Source organism: Clavelina lepadiformis, chromosome 5, assembly GCF_947623445.1.
Source record: "Clavelina lepadiformis chromosome 5, kaClaLepa1.1, whole genome shotgun sequence".
Classification (NCBI taxonomy): Eukaryota; Metazoa; Chordata; class Ascidiacea; order Aplousobranchia; family Clavelinidae; genus Clavelina; species Clavelina lepadiformis.
Window position 1 is genome coordinate 10792270 of NC_135244.1, and position 18568 is coordinate 10810837.

General features: G+C 35.2%; 2 protein-coding genes across 5 annotated transcripts; one reads left to right on the forward strand and one right to left on the reverse strand.

Moving 5' to 3' along the window:
• Window positions 1-1525: 1525 nt before the first annotated feature.
• On the reverse strand, window positions 1526-14274 carry LOC143458653 (integumentary mucin A.1-like). Of its 4 annotated transcripts, none has more exons than XM_076955494.1 (5): window positions 14068-14264; window positions 10758-10922; window positions 10170-10319; window positions 9265-9379; window positions 8344-9194 (listed from the first exon to the last, which is right to left on the reverse strand). In XM_076955494.1, exons 1-5 carry the CDS (start codon window positions 14162-14164, stop codon window positions 9119-9121), a joined length of 603 nt encoding a protein of 200 aa, XP_076811609.1. In that variant the 5' UTR covers window positions 14165-14264; the 3' UTR covers window positions 8344-9118. The 4 variants fall into 4 exon arrangements, with proteins under 4 accessions (XP_076811611.1, XP_076811609.1, XP_076811610.1 ...); XM_076955495.1 differs by having other exon boundaries at window positions 10758-10913; window positions 14068-14253; XM_076955496.1 differs by lacking the exons at window positions 8344-9194; window positions 9265-9379 and adding an exon at window positions 1526-1878 and having other exon boundaries at window positions 14068-14274.
• On the forward strand, window positions 2696-9015 carry LOC143458652 (polypyrimidine tract-binding protein 3-like). Its single transcript, XM_076955493.1, has 16 exons — window positions 2696-2924; window positions 3264-3323; window positions 3459-3587; window positions 3729-3887; window positions 3981-4146; window positions 4235-4293; window positions 4403-4586; window positions 4715-4810; window positions 4904-5010; window positions 5589-5622; window positions 5811-5903; window positions 5977-6092; window positions 6208-6308; window positions 8171-8245; window positions 8344-8407; window positions 8497-9015. Exons 1-16 carry the CDS (start codon window positions 2745-2747, stop codon window positions 8563-8565), a joined length of 1692 nt encoding a protein of 563 aa, XP_076811608.1. The 5' UTR covers window positions 2696-2744; the 3' UTR covers window positions 8566-9015.
• Window positions 14275-18568: the final 4294 nt, after the last annotated feature.

An 18568-nucleotide genomic window follows, 5' to 3' on the forward strand; every position in this document is an offset into this window, starting at 1 on the left:
TCTTATATAAACTGGTACATCTGTGCAGAATTTTATTCAGTTCGGTTTACTTTGCGTCAATACAACTTTTATCAACGATTCTCATTTTGCTGGCAACAGCGGTTCACGGAACTGTCACTGAAGTCAGATCACCTTAGAGTCAGACGGGGCTATCTTTCTCTCTTCTGCGGCCACAGGCATTTTAAGCGTTTGCCAAGTCGCTTCTCAGTTTGCACCCTACGCTTATAGGAGCGTATCCAGAGAATGCCTCGTAACGTTTATATCTGTCGTTCGCCACAGTTTCAATAATAAAAAAAGTTTGGAACTTACACTTTGGTCTGTACTCAGTAAAATAAACGCTTTTATCATACCATCTACCCCATTGTATGCTACTTACAGTTACTGCACCATTGGTAGTATCGATTCGGTACACCATTCCAGCTGGCATTGGTTGATTACTGTTATTACCTGAAAACGACCTAGGTAATTCTCCCAACGTATTCTTGCATCATCATAAATAGCCACCTGATGCTTATTTTTTATTGATAACCTGTCATTCCATATAAAATTGAGGAAATCATTCTAGTTAGTTTTTTTACTACAGGCAAGTGTCTTATCGATCGCCATGACTTTTCTACGACGTCACAATCAACGAGGACAATTATTCCTTCATTCAGTAACTTTCCACGCTTTTTTGACTAGTTTATGTAGTTAATAATGCTTCAAGTTTTGCCCGGCTACCTCTTTAAAGAAGTCCATGTTCGCTTTCGGTTGTTGACTAGTTGAATGAACGAGTTTTATGCTAAAGTGTATATTTAATGCGGAAAGTATTTTACCACCGGAATGTGGACTGTGTTTTCATACCGAATTTGTTTTATAGGTAATATTATCCAATTTATATGCATGGTTTAACATAATCTAAAGGCTTCTAATGTTCTAAAACTAAAGGAATTGTTTTCTATAAGCATGTTCCTAAAGAACTATAGTACTTGTACATAGTAAATTAGCGTTTTGTACCATCGCATTTATGTTCGATAAGGACATCATGGGTTAATAGTTCTTTTAGCTTGGTTGAAATAGAGCTTTCCGGTGTATCGCTCTTTTGCGTAAAGGTAGTTATTTTATCTGGTAGCAAAAGAATTCGGTTTTAGCTTGGTTTGTCATCCGTAACGTTTGTTAAGGATATATGCCGTACAACTTTAGTCTTTCTTCATTCATTAGCACTGAGCTAGAAAGGAGATGCTTGCTTTTTACACGTATTTGGCTTTCAGAAATACTGTGTTCAAATCACAGTAGAAGATGGTATAAAGTGTAACAATGGAGAATTACGTGTTTTGTTTGTCGGTGCGCTAGTTGTAAAATATGTTTAACGCAAACTTTAATTATCTTTTAGGTAGATTGTGCAACTTTATATATCATTTGTTAATCATCAATCAAACAAAAACTTATGGTCAAACGATTTTCAAATATGGGATAAAACATCCTCTGATTATAAACGAAGATGCAGTCGTGAAATTCATCAGTTTTGCTGATAATATCCCGTTTACGCTTTTCAAAAAATGTCGGAAGAAGGACGCTAACCTTTCACGGTTTGATTATGAATGTCGTGAGAAACACCCAGTTTGACTAAGGTTACGTACTGCAGAAAGTTGGTATAATTCAATGTATACCAGAGGAAGTAAAGCAACGTGGATAAGATTTATTCTATTTATATAGTAAGAAAAGGCTAACCGCACGCTACCTTCCCTATTGTTTAACAAAAAGTCGTGGACTTGATGTGAATTTGTGTCATTATTTATGTTCTTTCTGAAAGTATGGCAACAATATAGCAGCCGTTCTTCGTTTACTGAACATCGTTGGGAGCTTCATCTTTCTTTTCAAAACAGGACAAACGCCGACCTAAAATAAATATAGTTTCTTTAGAGTATAATGTGTATAGCGTCGTGGGACAGTTTGACAATAATATTAATTTGAGTTTTTGTTGCCACTTTAGTATCAGTTAAATCAATTTTTAATTGACGTAATAATTTGTTAACAGCATTCATAGCGCTTTAAAAATTTAATTAATGTCTAGTAGTAGGAAACGACAGATTTTTTTCAGCCTGGTGATTCGTGAAATATTATTACTATCTTGTAGTAGCCTGTTCAAGTACATAATCACGGTCTAGGTAGATTAATTTTCACTCAAGTAGTCCTATTTCGTCGCTCAAGGCAAGATATGAAGCTTACAATTAAGTATGATTGTATGTTCCAAACTTGTTGGGAACAATCGTGGGATAGATATAGAGTAACAGCGATATCCTGAGCGTAGAAACACGAATTCCGAATCCTACGGCTCTAGCAAATAAAATAATTTGTGGCAAAGTCCAGTGCTCGCTGCGAAATGTAGCCGATTAGGATTGGCATTTGGTGCTAAGTATAGTACAACATTGTTGTAGGAATATATTTATTTTCGCCTTTTGTCAAATTTTTCTGACAAACGTTAAGAAACTAGTTGAATATTGGCTTGCGTGGCTATTAGATATTTCAAGAATACGTGAAATGTAAAATTTTACGGATCGTGATATGGTGGATACAACCATCATGCATATTTATTAAATCTTGTTAATGAATTTTTGTTCGCACAAATACGAGAAAAGATAACCGGTCAGCGCAAGCTTTCTTATACTGCTGTTTTAGATGGTAAATTGTTACGATTGTCTTTATATTTAGTTAGTGTAATGTAGTTTTAGGTTATCCTGCAGTTAAACAAGTTTTCGTGTACCATGTCGGTTGTATTTGTGCCCATAACTGGACATCCGACTGCAGTTCAGCAAGTTAATGTTCCAACACTGCATAGTCAGTCAACAGTTTGTATTGCTGGGCAAGGTCAAATGCCGGCGCAAATGTTACTCAGTCCACCTGTTCCTTCCTACAAGGCAGCAGTATACTCAACAGCCACCAAGGTTTGTGCGACGCCAGTGGTTGTTTTGTCTACGCCCCACAAGAATAACAATAGCTCTAAAATTTCGTTCTCGGCCACGACGTTTTTATGCGTATAGCTGGATTACATTTTAGCTGTTTGTTTAATTGATAGATCAGCTGTATTTGTACTTTGGGCACATCATTTATATAGATTGTCATAAAGAAATTCAAGACACAACAATTTCCGGTACTGTAATTTCAAGACTTTGTTTGCAGCAGTTCTGGAGATCTTGCAACTCCATAATTTGTTGGACGTTTGTACTCTACCACGCGCAACCAAAATGGCATTATTTTAAAATAGAATGTGTTATTTTTTGTAGCGAAATAATGAAGAATCGTCACACCATCTCACTGGAACGATTGACAATGGAGCTAAAAAGGTACAGTTTCTGCTTCAGTGACTTCAAAAGTAGCACCTTTCGACACATGCATGCATGTGTGACATACGCGTGCTATTAGAACTTGAATTGAATTAATAAAAGAGATTTTCCGCACGTTGTAATTTTTTATTCTAGATAAAGATTGATCCCAGCCATATATCTAAAGTGGTTCATCTTCGTAGCCTTCCCGCCGACGTTAGAGACAATGAAGTCATTCAACTTGGATTGAGTTATGGCAGAGTTACTAATCTTTTAATGCTGAAGGTATTTTTTGAAAGGAGGGTTACTTCTATCTACCCCAGTTAAGGCGTAGTTAAACAAATATGTAATTTTGGTTTTTCAACACTAGAAATCTGTCATTTGAACACACCTTAGTGATCACATCGATTTTTGTTAATAATGTAGGGAAAGAATCAAGCTTTTTTAGAAATGGAAGACGTGGATGTGGCGCATCAAATGGTTGCTAGCAGTGAATTTCAACCACCAGTCATTCGTCAAAGAGTCGTGTATGTCCAATTCTCCAATCACAAAGAACTTAAAACAGATAATTCTCCGAACCAGATGGTGAGGTCAAAAGATAGCATGGTTATTTGAATCCTCAGATAACCTGTTTTAGACTTTTCTGAGAATTACACTACAGTGATCTTTGTCCTATAGAAAATTCAAGCCCTTTTGAAAGCGATGCAGCAAGCCGATGGCGGAACTAACCACGTTTTACGTGCGGTTGTGGAAAATATGCTTTATCCAATCACGCTTGATGTTTTGCACACTATATTTTCTCGCTTTGGTGTCGTCCTAAAAATAATTACTTTTAATAAGAACAGTAAGTAGAAACTTTTCTTGTCGCACGTAACTCTTGGATAACAGTTTGCTTCCATGTATCTTTTCATATAACAACCATACTTTCGTAGATCAATTCCAAGCCCTCATTCAGTTGGGTGACGCGGTGCAAGCTCAAACTGCCAAACTGGTAAGCATTTTTAATGTACAAATTTTAATGGACATTAAAACTATCCGTATTACATTAGCATTTGTTGGTTGTTCAGCGTTTGCGTGAAATATGATGTTTTGTTTAAAAGTCTTTAGATGGACAAAACATATACAATTCCTGCTGCTGTTTGCGCATTGAGTACAGTAAACTCACATCTCTTAATGTAAAATTTAATAACGATAAAAGCCGCGATTACACAAGAAGTGACCTGCCGCCAGGGGAAGCTTCCACCTCGATTCTGGGAAGCTCTTCACTGCAAGGTGTTTTTTCAGGTATGTCTTCACTGGTACATTACTGTTTGTAGAGTCTTGTTTATAGAAATAATACGTCACTCGTATTGTTATACAATTATTGTTTCGCACTAAGTGGTAGAATGTGGATGTTTACTTATTATATCTAGGCGCCGGTTTGATACCTTCTCCTTATGCCAATCAAGGTGCCATGGTTGCAGCGTTGCAGCAGTCACAGCTGGCTACTCTTGCTACTAATGCTACAAGTAAACATTGCCGTTTCCTGTTCTCCATTGACATCGTTGCGTGAAAACACAGATGTATTTTTATTCCTGTCGCTTCTTTTTTGTTGACTGCAGGTGTTCTAGCGGAAGCTAGTTTGAGGAACACCGCTGTTGCAACACAACTGGCTGCTATGGTTGGTGTGCAGAATTCTGTTCTTCACGTATCTAATTTAAACGAAGAGGTAAAGATTTCTTATTAGTTGAAACTTACCTTCCGTTGCAAACACACAAAGCATTACGTTGATTGAACCTTTTTACTTCGTTTATTATTGATTTTCTGACACGTAAAACTTGTGGTAACTACTCTGCTCACTTCATACCTACGTATTATACATACTAGGTATGTATATTTACTTGCAAAAAGCTACTTTATTTAGTTTTAAAGTTTTCCTGAAGTCATTTCGTTACTAAAATTCGAAAAAATTAATGCTAACCAAAAAATAATCTTTTCTAGTGTTACATTTTTCTTTCTTCTTTTTAATTTATGTTTATGCAACTTCGACTCATCGCTTCCAATTTTTTCGTCTCAACATCAATTTTCCCTCCTTCTTGGACAAAACATAATTCTGGTGAAAATTTATGCACAAAATGTCTCTCAAACGGTTTGGTAATGTAAAATAACTACATATCAAATAAATCTTGAGCTTTTCTAAATTATTGTCCGGTAACTCATGTTCAATACGTCATGATTTACATAACCAATTGAAATCTTATCGCTGTGACTTGCCTCTTTCTCTGTGCCATGCTACTGCTATGAAAGATGGTGACTCCACAAGCTCTCTTTATTCTGTTCGGTACGTTTCTGAGTGTCTTTTTCCTTTGAAAATGTCCGACGTCTAAGAGCCTTGTTCAATTTGGCTGTGGTTCTAAATGCCATATTTCATCGATACATGTTGGACTAACTTCCAATTTGTTTGAACCATTTTATTTCAGTTGATGGACCTTGCAGTTATTAACACTTTGTGAATGAAATACGTTTTAGGTGTCTATGGAGACGTTGTGAGGGTGAAAATTTTATACCAGAAGAAGAGCAATGCTTTGGTACAGATGTCAGATTATACACAAGCACAGTTAGGTACAAGCAGTTGACTAAACATTTATTCAAACAAGGATTGGTAAAAAAATTGCTGATGTACTTTTGCTCTTAGTTATTAAATATCTTCACGGTGTCGTGCTCTTTGGTTGTCCTCTACATATTATTATGTCGAAGCATAGCCAAGTTCAAATGCCCAGGGAAGGGCAAGAAATGGCAAATCTGACCCAAGTAAGTTACGGTTTTTGGCACAAAAAGTTACGATTTGGATTAGGCAAGGGTTGCTTGACGCCTTGCATTATTACCACGAAATCATGAACTAAGCCTTACTAAGTTATTTATATAGGATTACGCGAACTCAAGGCTACATCGTTTCAAGAAACCCGGTTCAAAAAATTTTCAAAATATTTTCCCGCCTTCCGAAGTGCTACATCTCTCTAACATACCGTAAGTCAATTTTGAATTAAAATTATATTTTGAACATATTTACGCTGTTATACGTATTATTTTTTGCATGAATCTTCTTTACTTCTTTTTCTCAACGTTTTTTCGGCCTTCATAACTCACGTAAATAAGATTGAATGCTTTTCAAATTTGCTATGTGTCTGGGGTTAAAAAAAATCTCATCCTAATTCGTATATGAGCGTGATGACATGACTACTTTTCGGGCAAATCCCCGAAAAACAGTTAAAAGATAGGCACGTTTCGGAGGTTAACAATTCCTTTATCTTTTTTTGCTTTCAATTGGAATTTTGGTGGTATAAAGCTACATTACTCCATTACCTCTAATACTTTAAAAGAGATGTAAGGCATTATGTTAAGGTTACTTTGGAAACCTTCAAAAATAACTTTTTTTACGTTGACATATTTTTTCAAACTTTTCGGAAAAAAGTACGGTGGTCATTGGATGACCTGACAGAAATTTGGAATTGGTCACGTGACTGCATTTATTGCAAAACGTCCTTAAATTCCCGATATTCAAAGCAATGTAATTCTTAAAGCGCTTACTTCAACACAATGAAACTTTTGTTGATTGTTTATATGCTTACCCACTATCTAAAACTTGCTAAACAACCAAACTAGATCACGTAGAGGAATAGCCCAAAATCAGGCTTACCCAGAAAGTTTTGTAAATTTAACAGGATTTTTTCAACTTATTCTGAATAATCTGAATAAGGGTGAAAATACAAGTCTTACTTTTACTTTTATCTTATGTTTAAAAGGTTTTAAAATGAAATTTTGTTGAAAATTGATGGGCTGTTGCATGTTTGAGGGCAAATCTACTAAATTTTTCGATTTAAAATTTTTAATCCGAAGTTAACAGTTGTTTTAAATATATTTTTGAAATTTTTAACATGCAAGATGATTATGCTTAGCAAAAATAATATAACCACCAGATTGATCACAAGACTACTTCACCAGGAAATCGCAATTCTGAATTCTGAAAATATTAGTAAATACGCAGTTTTCGTCGTTGAATAACTGCCTTATTATTTAAGATGTTGTCACGTAATTTCAGTTGTTGATGGCAAAGGTTCCCTATAATCGCATATTCGCCAAAAACCATAACATAATCCTATTCTTGGTATGTTACTAAAAAAAATTTTTTCTTAACGCGTGTTCAAAGAGTCAAATAGGATAATCTGTTTTCCTGTATTTGTTAGAGTCGTTTTTTAGCGACAATTAAGGTATTATGTTTTTGGTGCTAAAAAAACAACTTGCAACGGTTAAAATGGAAGGTTTTTACGCAAAGCGTAAATTGATTTATCACCGTCAACCAGCGCCGACACAGTAATACGTCAATGTCCGCTAAAGGGATATTGGAATCACAAAGTGTTGCAGACACGATTACCTTGTCCTGAAAACAATCGTACGCAACTTCTGAATTAATTTTTTAATCCTTTCCTTTCCTCTGCTCGACTGATACTACAATGAATTTTATAAATATTGACGATCTGAAGGCCTAACAAAATCAATAAAAATCTTTTGCAAAAATTTCATTCGAGTAATATTTATTTTAAAATGTTTGCAAACAAACATTTAAGAACTAAATTCGTGATACATAATAGTAGCACAAGATTCAAGCAACAAAACTTAATGGAACTTTTAAGCGTTGTGTCTAACTCCAAACTTTGTGCATATACCATATGGTTTGGCTGGCAAATATTTGTGAGTGTTACGTCCATCTGAGTATAGAAGCGGGACCTGACTGGGAAGATTTATCACCTTTACAATATCCGCGTTAATATTTCGATCCTTATTAAAGTTGGCTGGCGAACTGCTATTCAAAATTGCCGTTATAATTTTAGATCGGACATCACTGAAGAATTCCTTAGAAAAACCTTTGAACTACATGGCTCTGTTCTTGGATTTAAGTTTTTTGTGTAAGTTTTTTAGTTGTGTTGCAACAATTCCGTTTTGAACAAAAATGGATATTCATATAAATTCTAAAGTGTAAGTTACATAACTGCAAATTTTGCAGAAGAGACAGAAGGATGGCTTTGATTAAACTTTCGTCTACGGAAGAATCTGTCAAGTGTCTCGTGGTAATTTTTCTATAGATTTTATTTCTTGTATCTACCCCGTTGTCAGCGTCAATTGTTTTTAGAAGATAACGTGGTATTTATTTTTCCAGTTACTGCATAATTTCAAACTGAACGACACGCATCATTTGCGAGTATCATTTTCCAAAGGACAAATATGATGCCTTCCTGTGCAGTGAGCAAAATTACAACTGCCGAAATTGGTTAATTTTGCTGCATTGGTTCATCCTGCATCATCATAAAAATCTAGTGAATCTGAGTAAAAACCTAATTATGAAAACTTGTGTTTTAGCTCATGTCGACTCCTTGGCGTGTCAAAACAACATTAACAAATTTTCGCTGTTTTACTGTGTTTGTTAGTATAGTTTGTACATTGTATCTTTAATTTGCGCAGGTTTTCCTCCAGAATTGCTGCCTGTTTGAAAATGTTTTTTTTTGTAGTCTTGTTTGCAAATTGTCTAACATTCCTGTCAATTGCAACCTTTGCAATGTAAATTTTGCTATATGTTTATATTGTTCACACATTTTTACACCAAGTTCCCACTTTGTTTTCCGTTAGACAAACGCGTATGCATTTTAGTTGAAAGAAATTGTACAAAACTTAGCTTTCAGCCTCATGAATTCTGTGTGATAATATGTCATTCTACGTAGCACTTGATTTGATCGTTAAGAAACCTTATATACAAATACTTTTGGATAAAATGTTTTTGTTGTTTATCCAAAATGATAGCACTGAGGGCCTTCCAGCACAACGGGCAACCAACAGCATTGATGACGTAGACACTCATCTCTAAAAAGGAAATTTGAAGTTCGTTAGTGGAAAGCTGTTATCAATTGTACGATTGAAAAGTGCAACATACCGACTAATTTTTTTTGAACCACATTGTTTTCTATTTTTTGGATCTTGTCGGTTGCAAATTCGCATTACCAAATGTGAGTAAAAAGTATGCCGGCCGGGGAATCCAACTGGGTAAACTGAAACAAAAGCAGTGTTGTTAGCCGTGAAATTTTCTGTGGCTCAGTCAGAGCAGGATTAAGGCCGTGATGGGCATGGGGCTAAAAGGTACCAAGTGGCCTATAAGCGGAATTTTGTCTGTACTGTTTAATATAGAACAAAATGCATACAGAATAATCAAAAACAGTATTCCCACAAACATGTAATATAAATTCCTATCTTTTAAATATTTAATCAACACATTACCTATACAGTAAGTTATAGTAAGAAACTGATTGTTTAATCGGGAAAATATATATCTAGTGTCTATATGTCTAGTCCAGTTCTTGAACTTAAGACGATGCCAGAAAACTCGCGCCCCATCCTATAGCAAAATCAATAACCATTAAACAGAACAATAGTTTTATTGCATATAACTTTCATTAATGGGAAGGATTTAGCTGCTTTTTGGAAGCTAAATATTTGACAACCGATGTCAATTGACTGCCCAGCTTGGTTGTGAGAGTGTGTTCCATAAATTGTTTCAAAGTATATTTCTTCCAAGTATGATTCATCATAGAATATGATGAATCAAAAAAATCAGTAGCCAGTTATCCACTTTTGCTTGGGGGGAAAAGTTTTTGAAAAGTCATTTTAGATATATCAAAACTTCGTTTTGAAATTTATTTGCAAGATTTATTTAAAAAAGTTGTTGTTGTAGCCAATGAAATGCCAACCAAATGAAAAGCTAATGCAACGAGGAGTATTGTAGCAAACTAGACATCCCCATGTGTAAGATAGGACAAACACTCATGTCTTTATGTATGTCACCTTTTCGTTTGAAGCATATTGGCGCGTCATAGCTGTCTTCATCAAAGCAGCATCCAGCAGCAATGCAATTATCACGTGTCATTAAGCCTCCGGGATTACAGGTTTCTCTTCTCTCTGGTATTACTTGACATTCTGCGTGTGGACATTTGTCTGAACGTAAAAAATGCGTCGTCGTTATTACTGTACCGTTATTACTCACTCAGGGTTTAACACCTAACAAATTAAGATTTTCGGTTATAACATCATTTGTTTTTGTCAATAATAGGGTGAGAACGAAAAAATAAAGCCATTTGTTATTACAGTAACGTACAGCATAATGAACGGTAAGCAGTGACAAAGTAGAAAAAGCGAATACTTTCATGAAAATAGTAATGGTAATTACTTGCTGATTAAATCTAGCACGGCCGAAGTCATTGGAAAGAGAAATTTAACAACTTTTAAAAACCGTTTCTTGAAAGAAATAATTACTATCGCTTTGATTTTAAATTGGTTGGTTAAATTGGTTAAATATTACCACTGCTTAAACGATCATCAGCGCAAATCGTTAAAAAATGTAAGTACAAACAGGTATCACGCAACATTGATTACCGTATGCCAGGACTAACGGTTGGAAACACCAAATTTTACCAAATTTGGAATTGTCAAAACAAAATCCGTTGGAGAGACAGCGGTCGCGTAGAATTTCTCCTGGGGAAGCATCAATTCTTTTATCAACAGGGACTGAGCATCTGTAAGCTTGGCATTCTGAAAACACTGATGTTAAGTGAGATTGTAACAAAATCAGAAACGGTTATTAACAATAGAAGCCATGCTTAACCCTTGGTGTAATCGTCACAGTTTTTTGTTGAGGTTTGCTTCATGCGGCCGATTTTTCGTGAAATAATTGACTGCATCTTACTATGGCTATTCACAAAGGAATTATAGACTAACTTAAAGAAATTGCAGGGCATCCAGTTACCTATATACAATACGCGTTACGGTTAGCTGAAAGATTCCGCCTTATAAAACGAAGTAAAGTTAAAACTAATTATGAATATGGCGGTAGTTTGAAAATCTTCAAAGAGAATTTAATAGGAATAAAGTTCACAAAAGGTCAAGAAATATTATAGTTTAAAAATATAAAACTTAATAACGCCTACAACGTTTTTATAGTAGTCAAAGCTTCTATTTTAACGTGTTTTACGTCAAAAAAGTTATTCCTTTAACGTTTTGGACTTCTCGGCGCATTCCTCCCATAACTATCATTGGTAGTGCTATAAGAATACTTGTGCTGACAATGTTACAAAATGCCTTGTGTTTTGCTAGTTCGAATAAACAAAGATTTTATCCTATTGATTGTCTGCAATTAGTCCTGTCAGAGAAGGACACGTAGTCTTAGTTCATTTATTGACGCAAACATGTCATCTCACTGCCAGAGATCGCTGCAAACTCTGGCAGTAAATTGCAATGGTGTTACAACGACGATGGAAGGTTAGTACGGCCACCAAAAACAGATTGCTAAGTTCAGTCCGATAATGCTATACATTTTTTCTTTTAAGCTGCCTCTTTGACTTGCGCTTCATCCCTCAAGCTCTACGATCAGAAAACAAACCTCAATTCTATTCAGCTCACCCTGGTGCTGATAGCATGTGACGAATAGCTCGTGACACTGTCTTCTGGCTCAGAATGCCAAACGAATTAAAAGAACTTGCTCGTGATTGCACATTCTGCCAACAAGCAAAATCACACAACTGACAAGACCCATTACTGCTACATACCGAATTTTTATCACCATTTGAAAACGTTGGTGTTGATTTCTTTAAATTGAACCAAAAGTATTTTGTCACGGTTGACTATTATTCAAATTTTGCTGAAATTGATGTCGTGACCTTAACAACTGTAAAACAAGTTACCATTTTTTTAAAGTGTCATTTTTCTCGATACGGAATTCCTAAATGCATTGTATCTCACTTCGGACCACAGTTCATTTCTACAGAATTTCAAAGATTCCGTCAAAATTAGGTCATTCATCACTACAAATCATCACCAGGACATCAACAATGCAATGGAAAAACAGAAGCTGCTGAACACTAAAAAACATGCGGGGACGTACGGCACAAGATGAGAAAGATCAGTGGCTGGCACTTGTAGAAGTGCGCAATACGCTATGACAAGACGTCAACTTCAGCCATACAAAGATATTATTTGGTAGACCAACTCGATCAGTGATATCGATTCACATTCCAAAAAGCTAACATCTTGACATCGATCGTCATCATCAACGCCGCAACTCAATCAAGTAATCTTATCATAGCAAAAGTCGACCAATGTCAAGATTGTTTGCCAACCAACGACTTTATTTCCAAAGTTCGGAAAAAGTGTGGTAACGGAAGGGTAAAACTGTATGCCTACTTGGGCCTCGTTCATATTTTGTAGAATCATTCGATGGTTTTCGTTATGGTCGTACTCGTGTACGTAATCGTGTTGACCACAGCAAACCTAATAATGTGTATGAAGATACTGATTTTAACTTCAAATTTTCGACACCTTGCCAAAACAGCAAAATCACACCTAACAACGACTCTGTTGCTAACACTCGACCTAACCGTACACATTGAATATCTGTAAAATTTAACGATTAATAATATATACTGTAAATACTGTGTTTGTGTCACTGCTTTATTTCTGGCGACTCATTATGCACGTCGTGTTAAACTTGTATTGTGCCTCACATGTATTGCGAGTAGGCCTAGTATTTTATTTCAGTATTTTCTGTGTGCTGATAAAGCTTTCTCACTGCTAGCATTTACTTAAAAAAGGAGGATGTTGATAGGTATAAAGAACTTCATAAGATTTCCAATATAGGCCATACAACCGCCACGTGCTTTCTTGATTGTGCATTGTGTTTTATTTTAGATTATTGCTTTCGTGTTCATGGCTGTTTAAAATACAAGTGATTCTGTCTAACGTCCTGCCGACTTAAACCAATCTATAATATCACGAGAGTAGTGATATTAACGCCACTGAACTGCGTACGCTTTCTGTTTATGGTACGTTTTGGTAGTAGCCGCAAACGAGATGCTAACAGTTCAGATCGATATATTCGTAAATATATCGTATATTAGTGATTTTTTGGCCAAAAAAATCTCTCTGTAAAAACACTTTTGTGCAGTTTGGGAAAGTCACTAATCAGTAATCACGTTTTCAAACATCACATTTTGATATCACAAATATCAGGACTAATCACGTTTTCAAACGATTTTTGCATAAAGGCCAAGCGTTTCTTAACTGGGGATAAATTTCACCATATCCAAGGGTTAAATTTTCTTATTTGTAAGCTATATGAAACATATTAACTAAAAACATTCAATTGAAAATATTAAGTTTTGTAATGATCTATGCAGTTAATTAACTCAATAATTTCATTAATTAAGTTACCTCATATTACCTACTTTGTAGTGTTTTGCGCTGTTTTAAATTTTAACCCAACATCATGTATGCAATTTTAAGATAATGCATGTATGCTATATATTTATTTGTTGTGGTTTGGAGGAAAATTTAGCGGCAAAACGTTGTGCAAAAAAGGCCAAGAACAGCTGCTGTTAAAATTGTCTCTTTACCGTGTATGTTTCACAAAACATAATCTATGTAATAATTACGCTAATCCATACCTACTTACTCTGATTATTCTAACAGTTATATAGTGAATGCTGGACCAGATATATAGGCCTACTTAGTTGTTGTCATAACAACAACTGCTTAAATAATATCCAACCTTATTTTCTGCAAATATACATAAACTATTGAAAAATATAAATGTTTAACTTTATCTATATTATACGATTAATCTATACCCTTTTCGAACATTAAATAGTCTCTCATTACTATTACTATATTTCGACTGATACTTTGTACTTACCTATATTTGGTTGAAGGTATTCGGTTAATGCGTAATTTGCAAATATAACTTGAGCTGTAAGAACTGCCACAGCAGTTGCAGTTGCTAGTGTAGCCATGTTTTAATTTACTAACTAACGTGGTTTCAATCGCTGTTTCATTCAGTATGGTAGTAACTGTGCTGCAAACGTCTGCTAAATTCACGTGGTTTAGAAACTTCTAAAGTCTAAACCATAATTACCAACGCCATTGTATTCTACTCTATTATACCCATGTAGTAATAAGTCTCGAGTTTTACTAGCATCTCTGTTTTATTGTAACACGATTGATATAATTCAAAAAATATTGTAGAATACTTCTTTACATTTATAAGAAATAATTTCTTACCGTATGTTTCGCAGTGTAGAAAATGACTGCAGTGAAAAATTTGATTTGATTATTAGGAATGTGCCGAATCGAATACGAATTAATATTACGCACGAATATTGACAGTATTTAGGAAGTCCTGTATTCGCAAAGTATGAAATCAATAGCAAAACGAAGTTTTATTTGCGATCGCTTATTATATAATGCAAGTTAAATGACTGTGATAAATTTTAGTAAATTTGCATAAACGAAAAACAGATTTATTTCTCATTCAACAGCAAAATGACAAGTTTGATAATCATATCGTTGATCAAACGGTAGTTTGATAAAGACATTTAAGCAAAGTTAGCAGATGCGGATTCGATTCGGACTTGCACGAGTATCAAAATCCATTGCTCGTATTCTCACGAATCCGATTCTTTTTCTATTTGGCAAATCCCTATTGATAATATCACCTGACACCTTCTTGCAAGCTTGCGTAGCAGTTATCGGAAACTTTCCTATAGAGTTATAGACCTATATGATAACGTTTCGATATAGACACCCCCAGATCACGTGCGTACAGGTTCTGGTAAAATATTAGGCTTTCAATCAGAATAGGAGTTGATTTTGTTCTTAACCTTTAGAGTCTTTATTGACTTTTTTCTGCATTTCGCTCTTCCAGATTTAAAATATACTTTTACACAACACTTTCTAACGCTGGTGTTAATTTTGAACATGTTTTTGTTGGCGCAGACTTTTGCATTGTTGTATAGCGACTTGAAAATGTTGAGGAACTTATCTGGGATGAGGCTATGTTTACGCTCAGTAGTATCCATATAGTGTCTCGTGATGTATTGCGCAAAAAGGATTTTTAAAATCAACAAATTTATGGGTAGTTTTGTGTTGAATTCGATGCTTCGTTCAACAGTATTTATAAGAATAAATATTTGGTATGATATGGTGTGGTATGGTATGTTTATCCTATAGGATCGAGGAAAGAATTTGCACGATTTAACGCGACGATGATTTCTCATCGCTCGAGTCCAGGTTACCAAGCTAGCCGTTGTGCAAATTCCGACTGTCACACATATTTTATCTTGTTTTTGTATAGTATTGCCCAAATTAAGAACTGTCTATCAAGTCCACTAAACAGAAGCAAGTGTCGTTAAAGAATATATCAGAGATAAGTCCTTTCGACAAACCTCCTTGCTTTAAAATGCTCAAATATAGAGGTAAGGTTTTTATGATATTATTTTTTGAAGAAAAAATCATAAATGATAATATGACAAAATGGTAAAGATGGTTCTCATACAACCAATTAACAGCTTAGCATTTATAAAATACGTAAAATTAATGTCAGCAGTTCTCTCAAACTGGCAACAAAAATGTTAACGCGAAACAACAATATAAATTTGGCTGTCACCATTTCGCCAGAAAAAAATCGTTTGTTCAAAGCTATTTTTCACTGTTTCTTGCTAACCTAACTTAAATGTTATAACATAGTAACATAAACCTAACCAAAATCGTACCTCAAATCTAAATCAATCTAACTTCAATCAAACCCTAAATTACTGAAACAGACTTTTTGCATAACCATAATTTTCCTAATATAACTGCCTTTTTTCTTAACAACATGCTGCACGACCTACTTACGGTGAAAAATGTTCACTCTCTATAAATTATCCTTCATTAGAAATCTGAAAAAGAAAATTTAATAGATAAAATTTAATTTTAGGGAAATTTTGACCCAGAAAGCCCTTCAAGTTTTCAATCTAGTGAATTCTGATCGATGTGTTTTTTGTGATAATGCCAAAGATACTTTGTTTCATTTGTTTTGCTCTTGTGATTCGATTACGCCCTTTTGGGAAGATGTTGAAGCATGGTTTGTATCAAAGTTTAGGATACCATTAGCAACAAGACCGGAATTGTTTGTTTGGGTGTAAAATTGTTTAAGACTGTAAAGCGGAGAATAAAATGCTATTGAACTGTCTATTGCTTTACGCCTATTTTGTGATATGCAAGTGTAAAGTTGCCAAACTTGAACTCACCATATCAGAATTTTTAAACTGTGTAAATTGTAAAGGAACTGAAGCCATCCGAAAAAATAATATCCTAAAGCAAAGATAAATTAAAGCAACATTATTTAAAATGGTCGATGTAATATATCCTTTAACCTGACTTGTGCTGACACTATAGCGTATTTAGGGGGGACCATTGGGGCATGCCCCTCATGACCCCTAGTTTTTTAGGCCATGGGCGTTTTTGCGTCTTAATATTCGTCGTTTATCGTATGTTCGCCTTTCCTTGTCGACTCATACTGAAAAGCGTTGCAATTGCAAATACACAAAGCCCTCCTCTTATTTACGCTCCCTTTTAGAAGAAACCCACAAAATCTGGGACACCATTTTCAACTTCTTACCCTAGTGCGTCCCAGTGCACCGTTTGAAAGCCACTGCAGTATTTTATCCAAATATGAAAAATTTAATTATATTTCTACTGTTTTAAATAGCCATTTGTTCAGCTTTGTGAGGAAAGACAATTAGTTTTAAAGAGTTTTTGCAAATAGCAACGTTTCAGTCTCAGTACAGTGAAGTCAGTCATAAATAGAAATAAAAACTTATTTTTCAGCGTCAAAAAAGCATAAAATTTTGTTATTTTCCGAAACGTCCAAGGCTATAAGCGGTCATGAACAGAAAACTATCACAGTAACGTTCCCTGCTTTAGTAAAAAGAATGCCAAATGTTTGTGGGACGCAGCGTCATCGCCATTTGACATGTCATTGACACTCCTGTGTTAGATGACTGAAAGCGTCTCGTGATGGCTGCTTTTTATCAAACTACATTGTGTGCATATTTTGAAGTGACCTTGACTTTCGTAGTAATGACACCGAAAGCTCGGCCATAAAGCCTTGCTAAAAACAACGGAATATTAAATTTTTAAGAAAGAGTATCACCTCACAGCACTTAATTTCTGCCCTTCACCAAAAACCCAAACTTAGAAAGAACTCACCAAACACTTGCAAGCAGGGCACAAAAACACAAAATCAATCTTTGCCACGTCGCATGACAATAAGCGTGATGCGTTAAGCAGAAGGTGCTCGGGTATAGCGGAGTAATGCGTCAAAAGTAACGTAAGACAAATTCCATGCAGGTGTAAACGGTAACGGAAGTGCGAAAGCAGGCAAAAAACGACAAATGAAGCAATGCACAGCGCCAATAAAAAGAGATTTTAACACTAAGTGTACTAGAATCTAGATTATTATAGTGGAGCACACAAATAATGCATATGCACACGGGTGTATATCATCTGAGTGACAGTTCATTTGAGTGACAGTTCATTTGAGTGACAGTATTTGAGTGACATAATTATGACATAAATTATTCACTCGAGTGACATAATTAACCCTAACCCATTACTGTAGTTTGAACAGTACTTACCAACGTGTCACTCAAATGAATTGTCACTCAGTTGATCAACTACCATGCACACAGTAAAATAAAAGCTTAATAAAGATTTAGGGGAAAGGACTAGCGATAAAAAAAATCTAAATATTAATAAATAACTTTATTTGTGGTACAACATTAAAATGTGGTGCCTAAACACATGCGTAAAATCACCCCATAACAGTATAAATTTTGTATTTCTTTTGTCGTTGTTGCTTTATATAACATGCTTCTTGAGTTAAGAAGCTCTCGCGACTCAGCCTAAAATCACCAACATGGTAATACATAAAACTTTGGGGGTGAAAACTTGTCAGTCCTGCCTCATGGTCGAGCAAGTTCATTGTGTCCGCAATGTTAGATGCAAAAGAACTAGATTCCCTATTTGAGCAGTGGTCTCTGATGTATTGAAGTATGGGTGTATGCGCTCACTGAGTGCTTTCTCGGTTGACCATGCGTCCATATTTTTTTCATTTGTTTGTGTTTGTTTCTACACACGTGGACGTTACATACAGTCGTACAATATCACTCTACAAGGTTTTTTATTCAAACTTTCCTTTCACAGTCGAATGAATATTATGATATGTGGTAATCGCTCACTTAACAAAAAATAACCACAACATACAGGGCAAAAAATTTATTGCAGGAGCTTTCTACATTGTCGAATAATTGTAATTTCTAAACTTAAACCGCTTTAATAACGACTTTAGCAGGCGCATTACGATAGACGCCTGA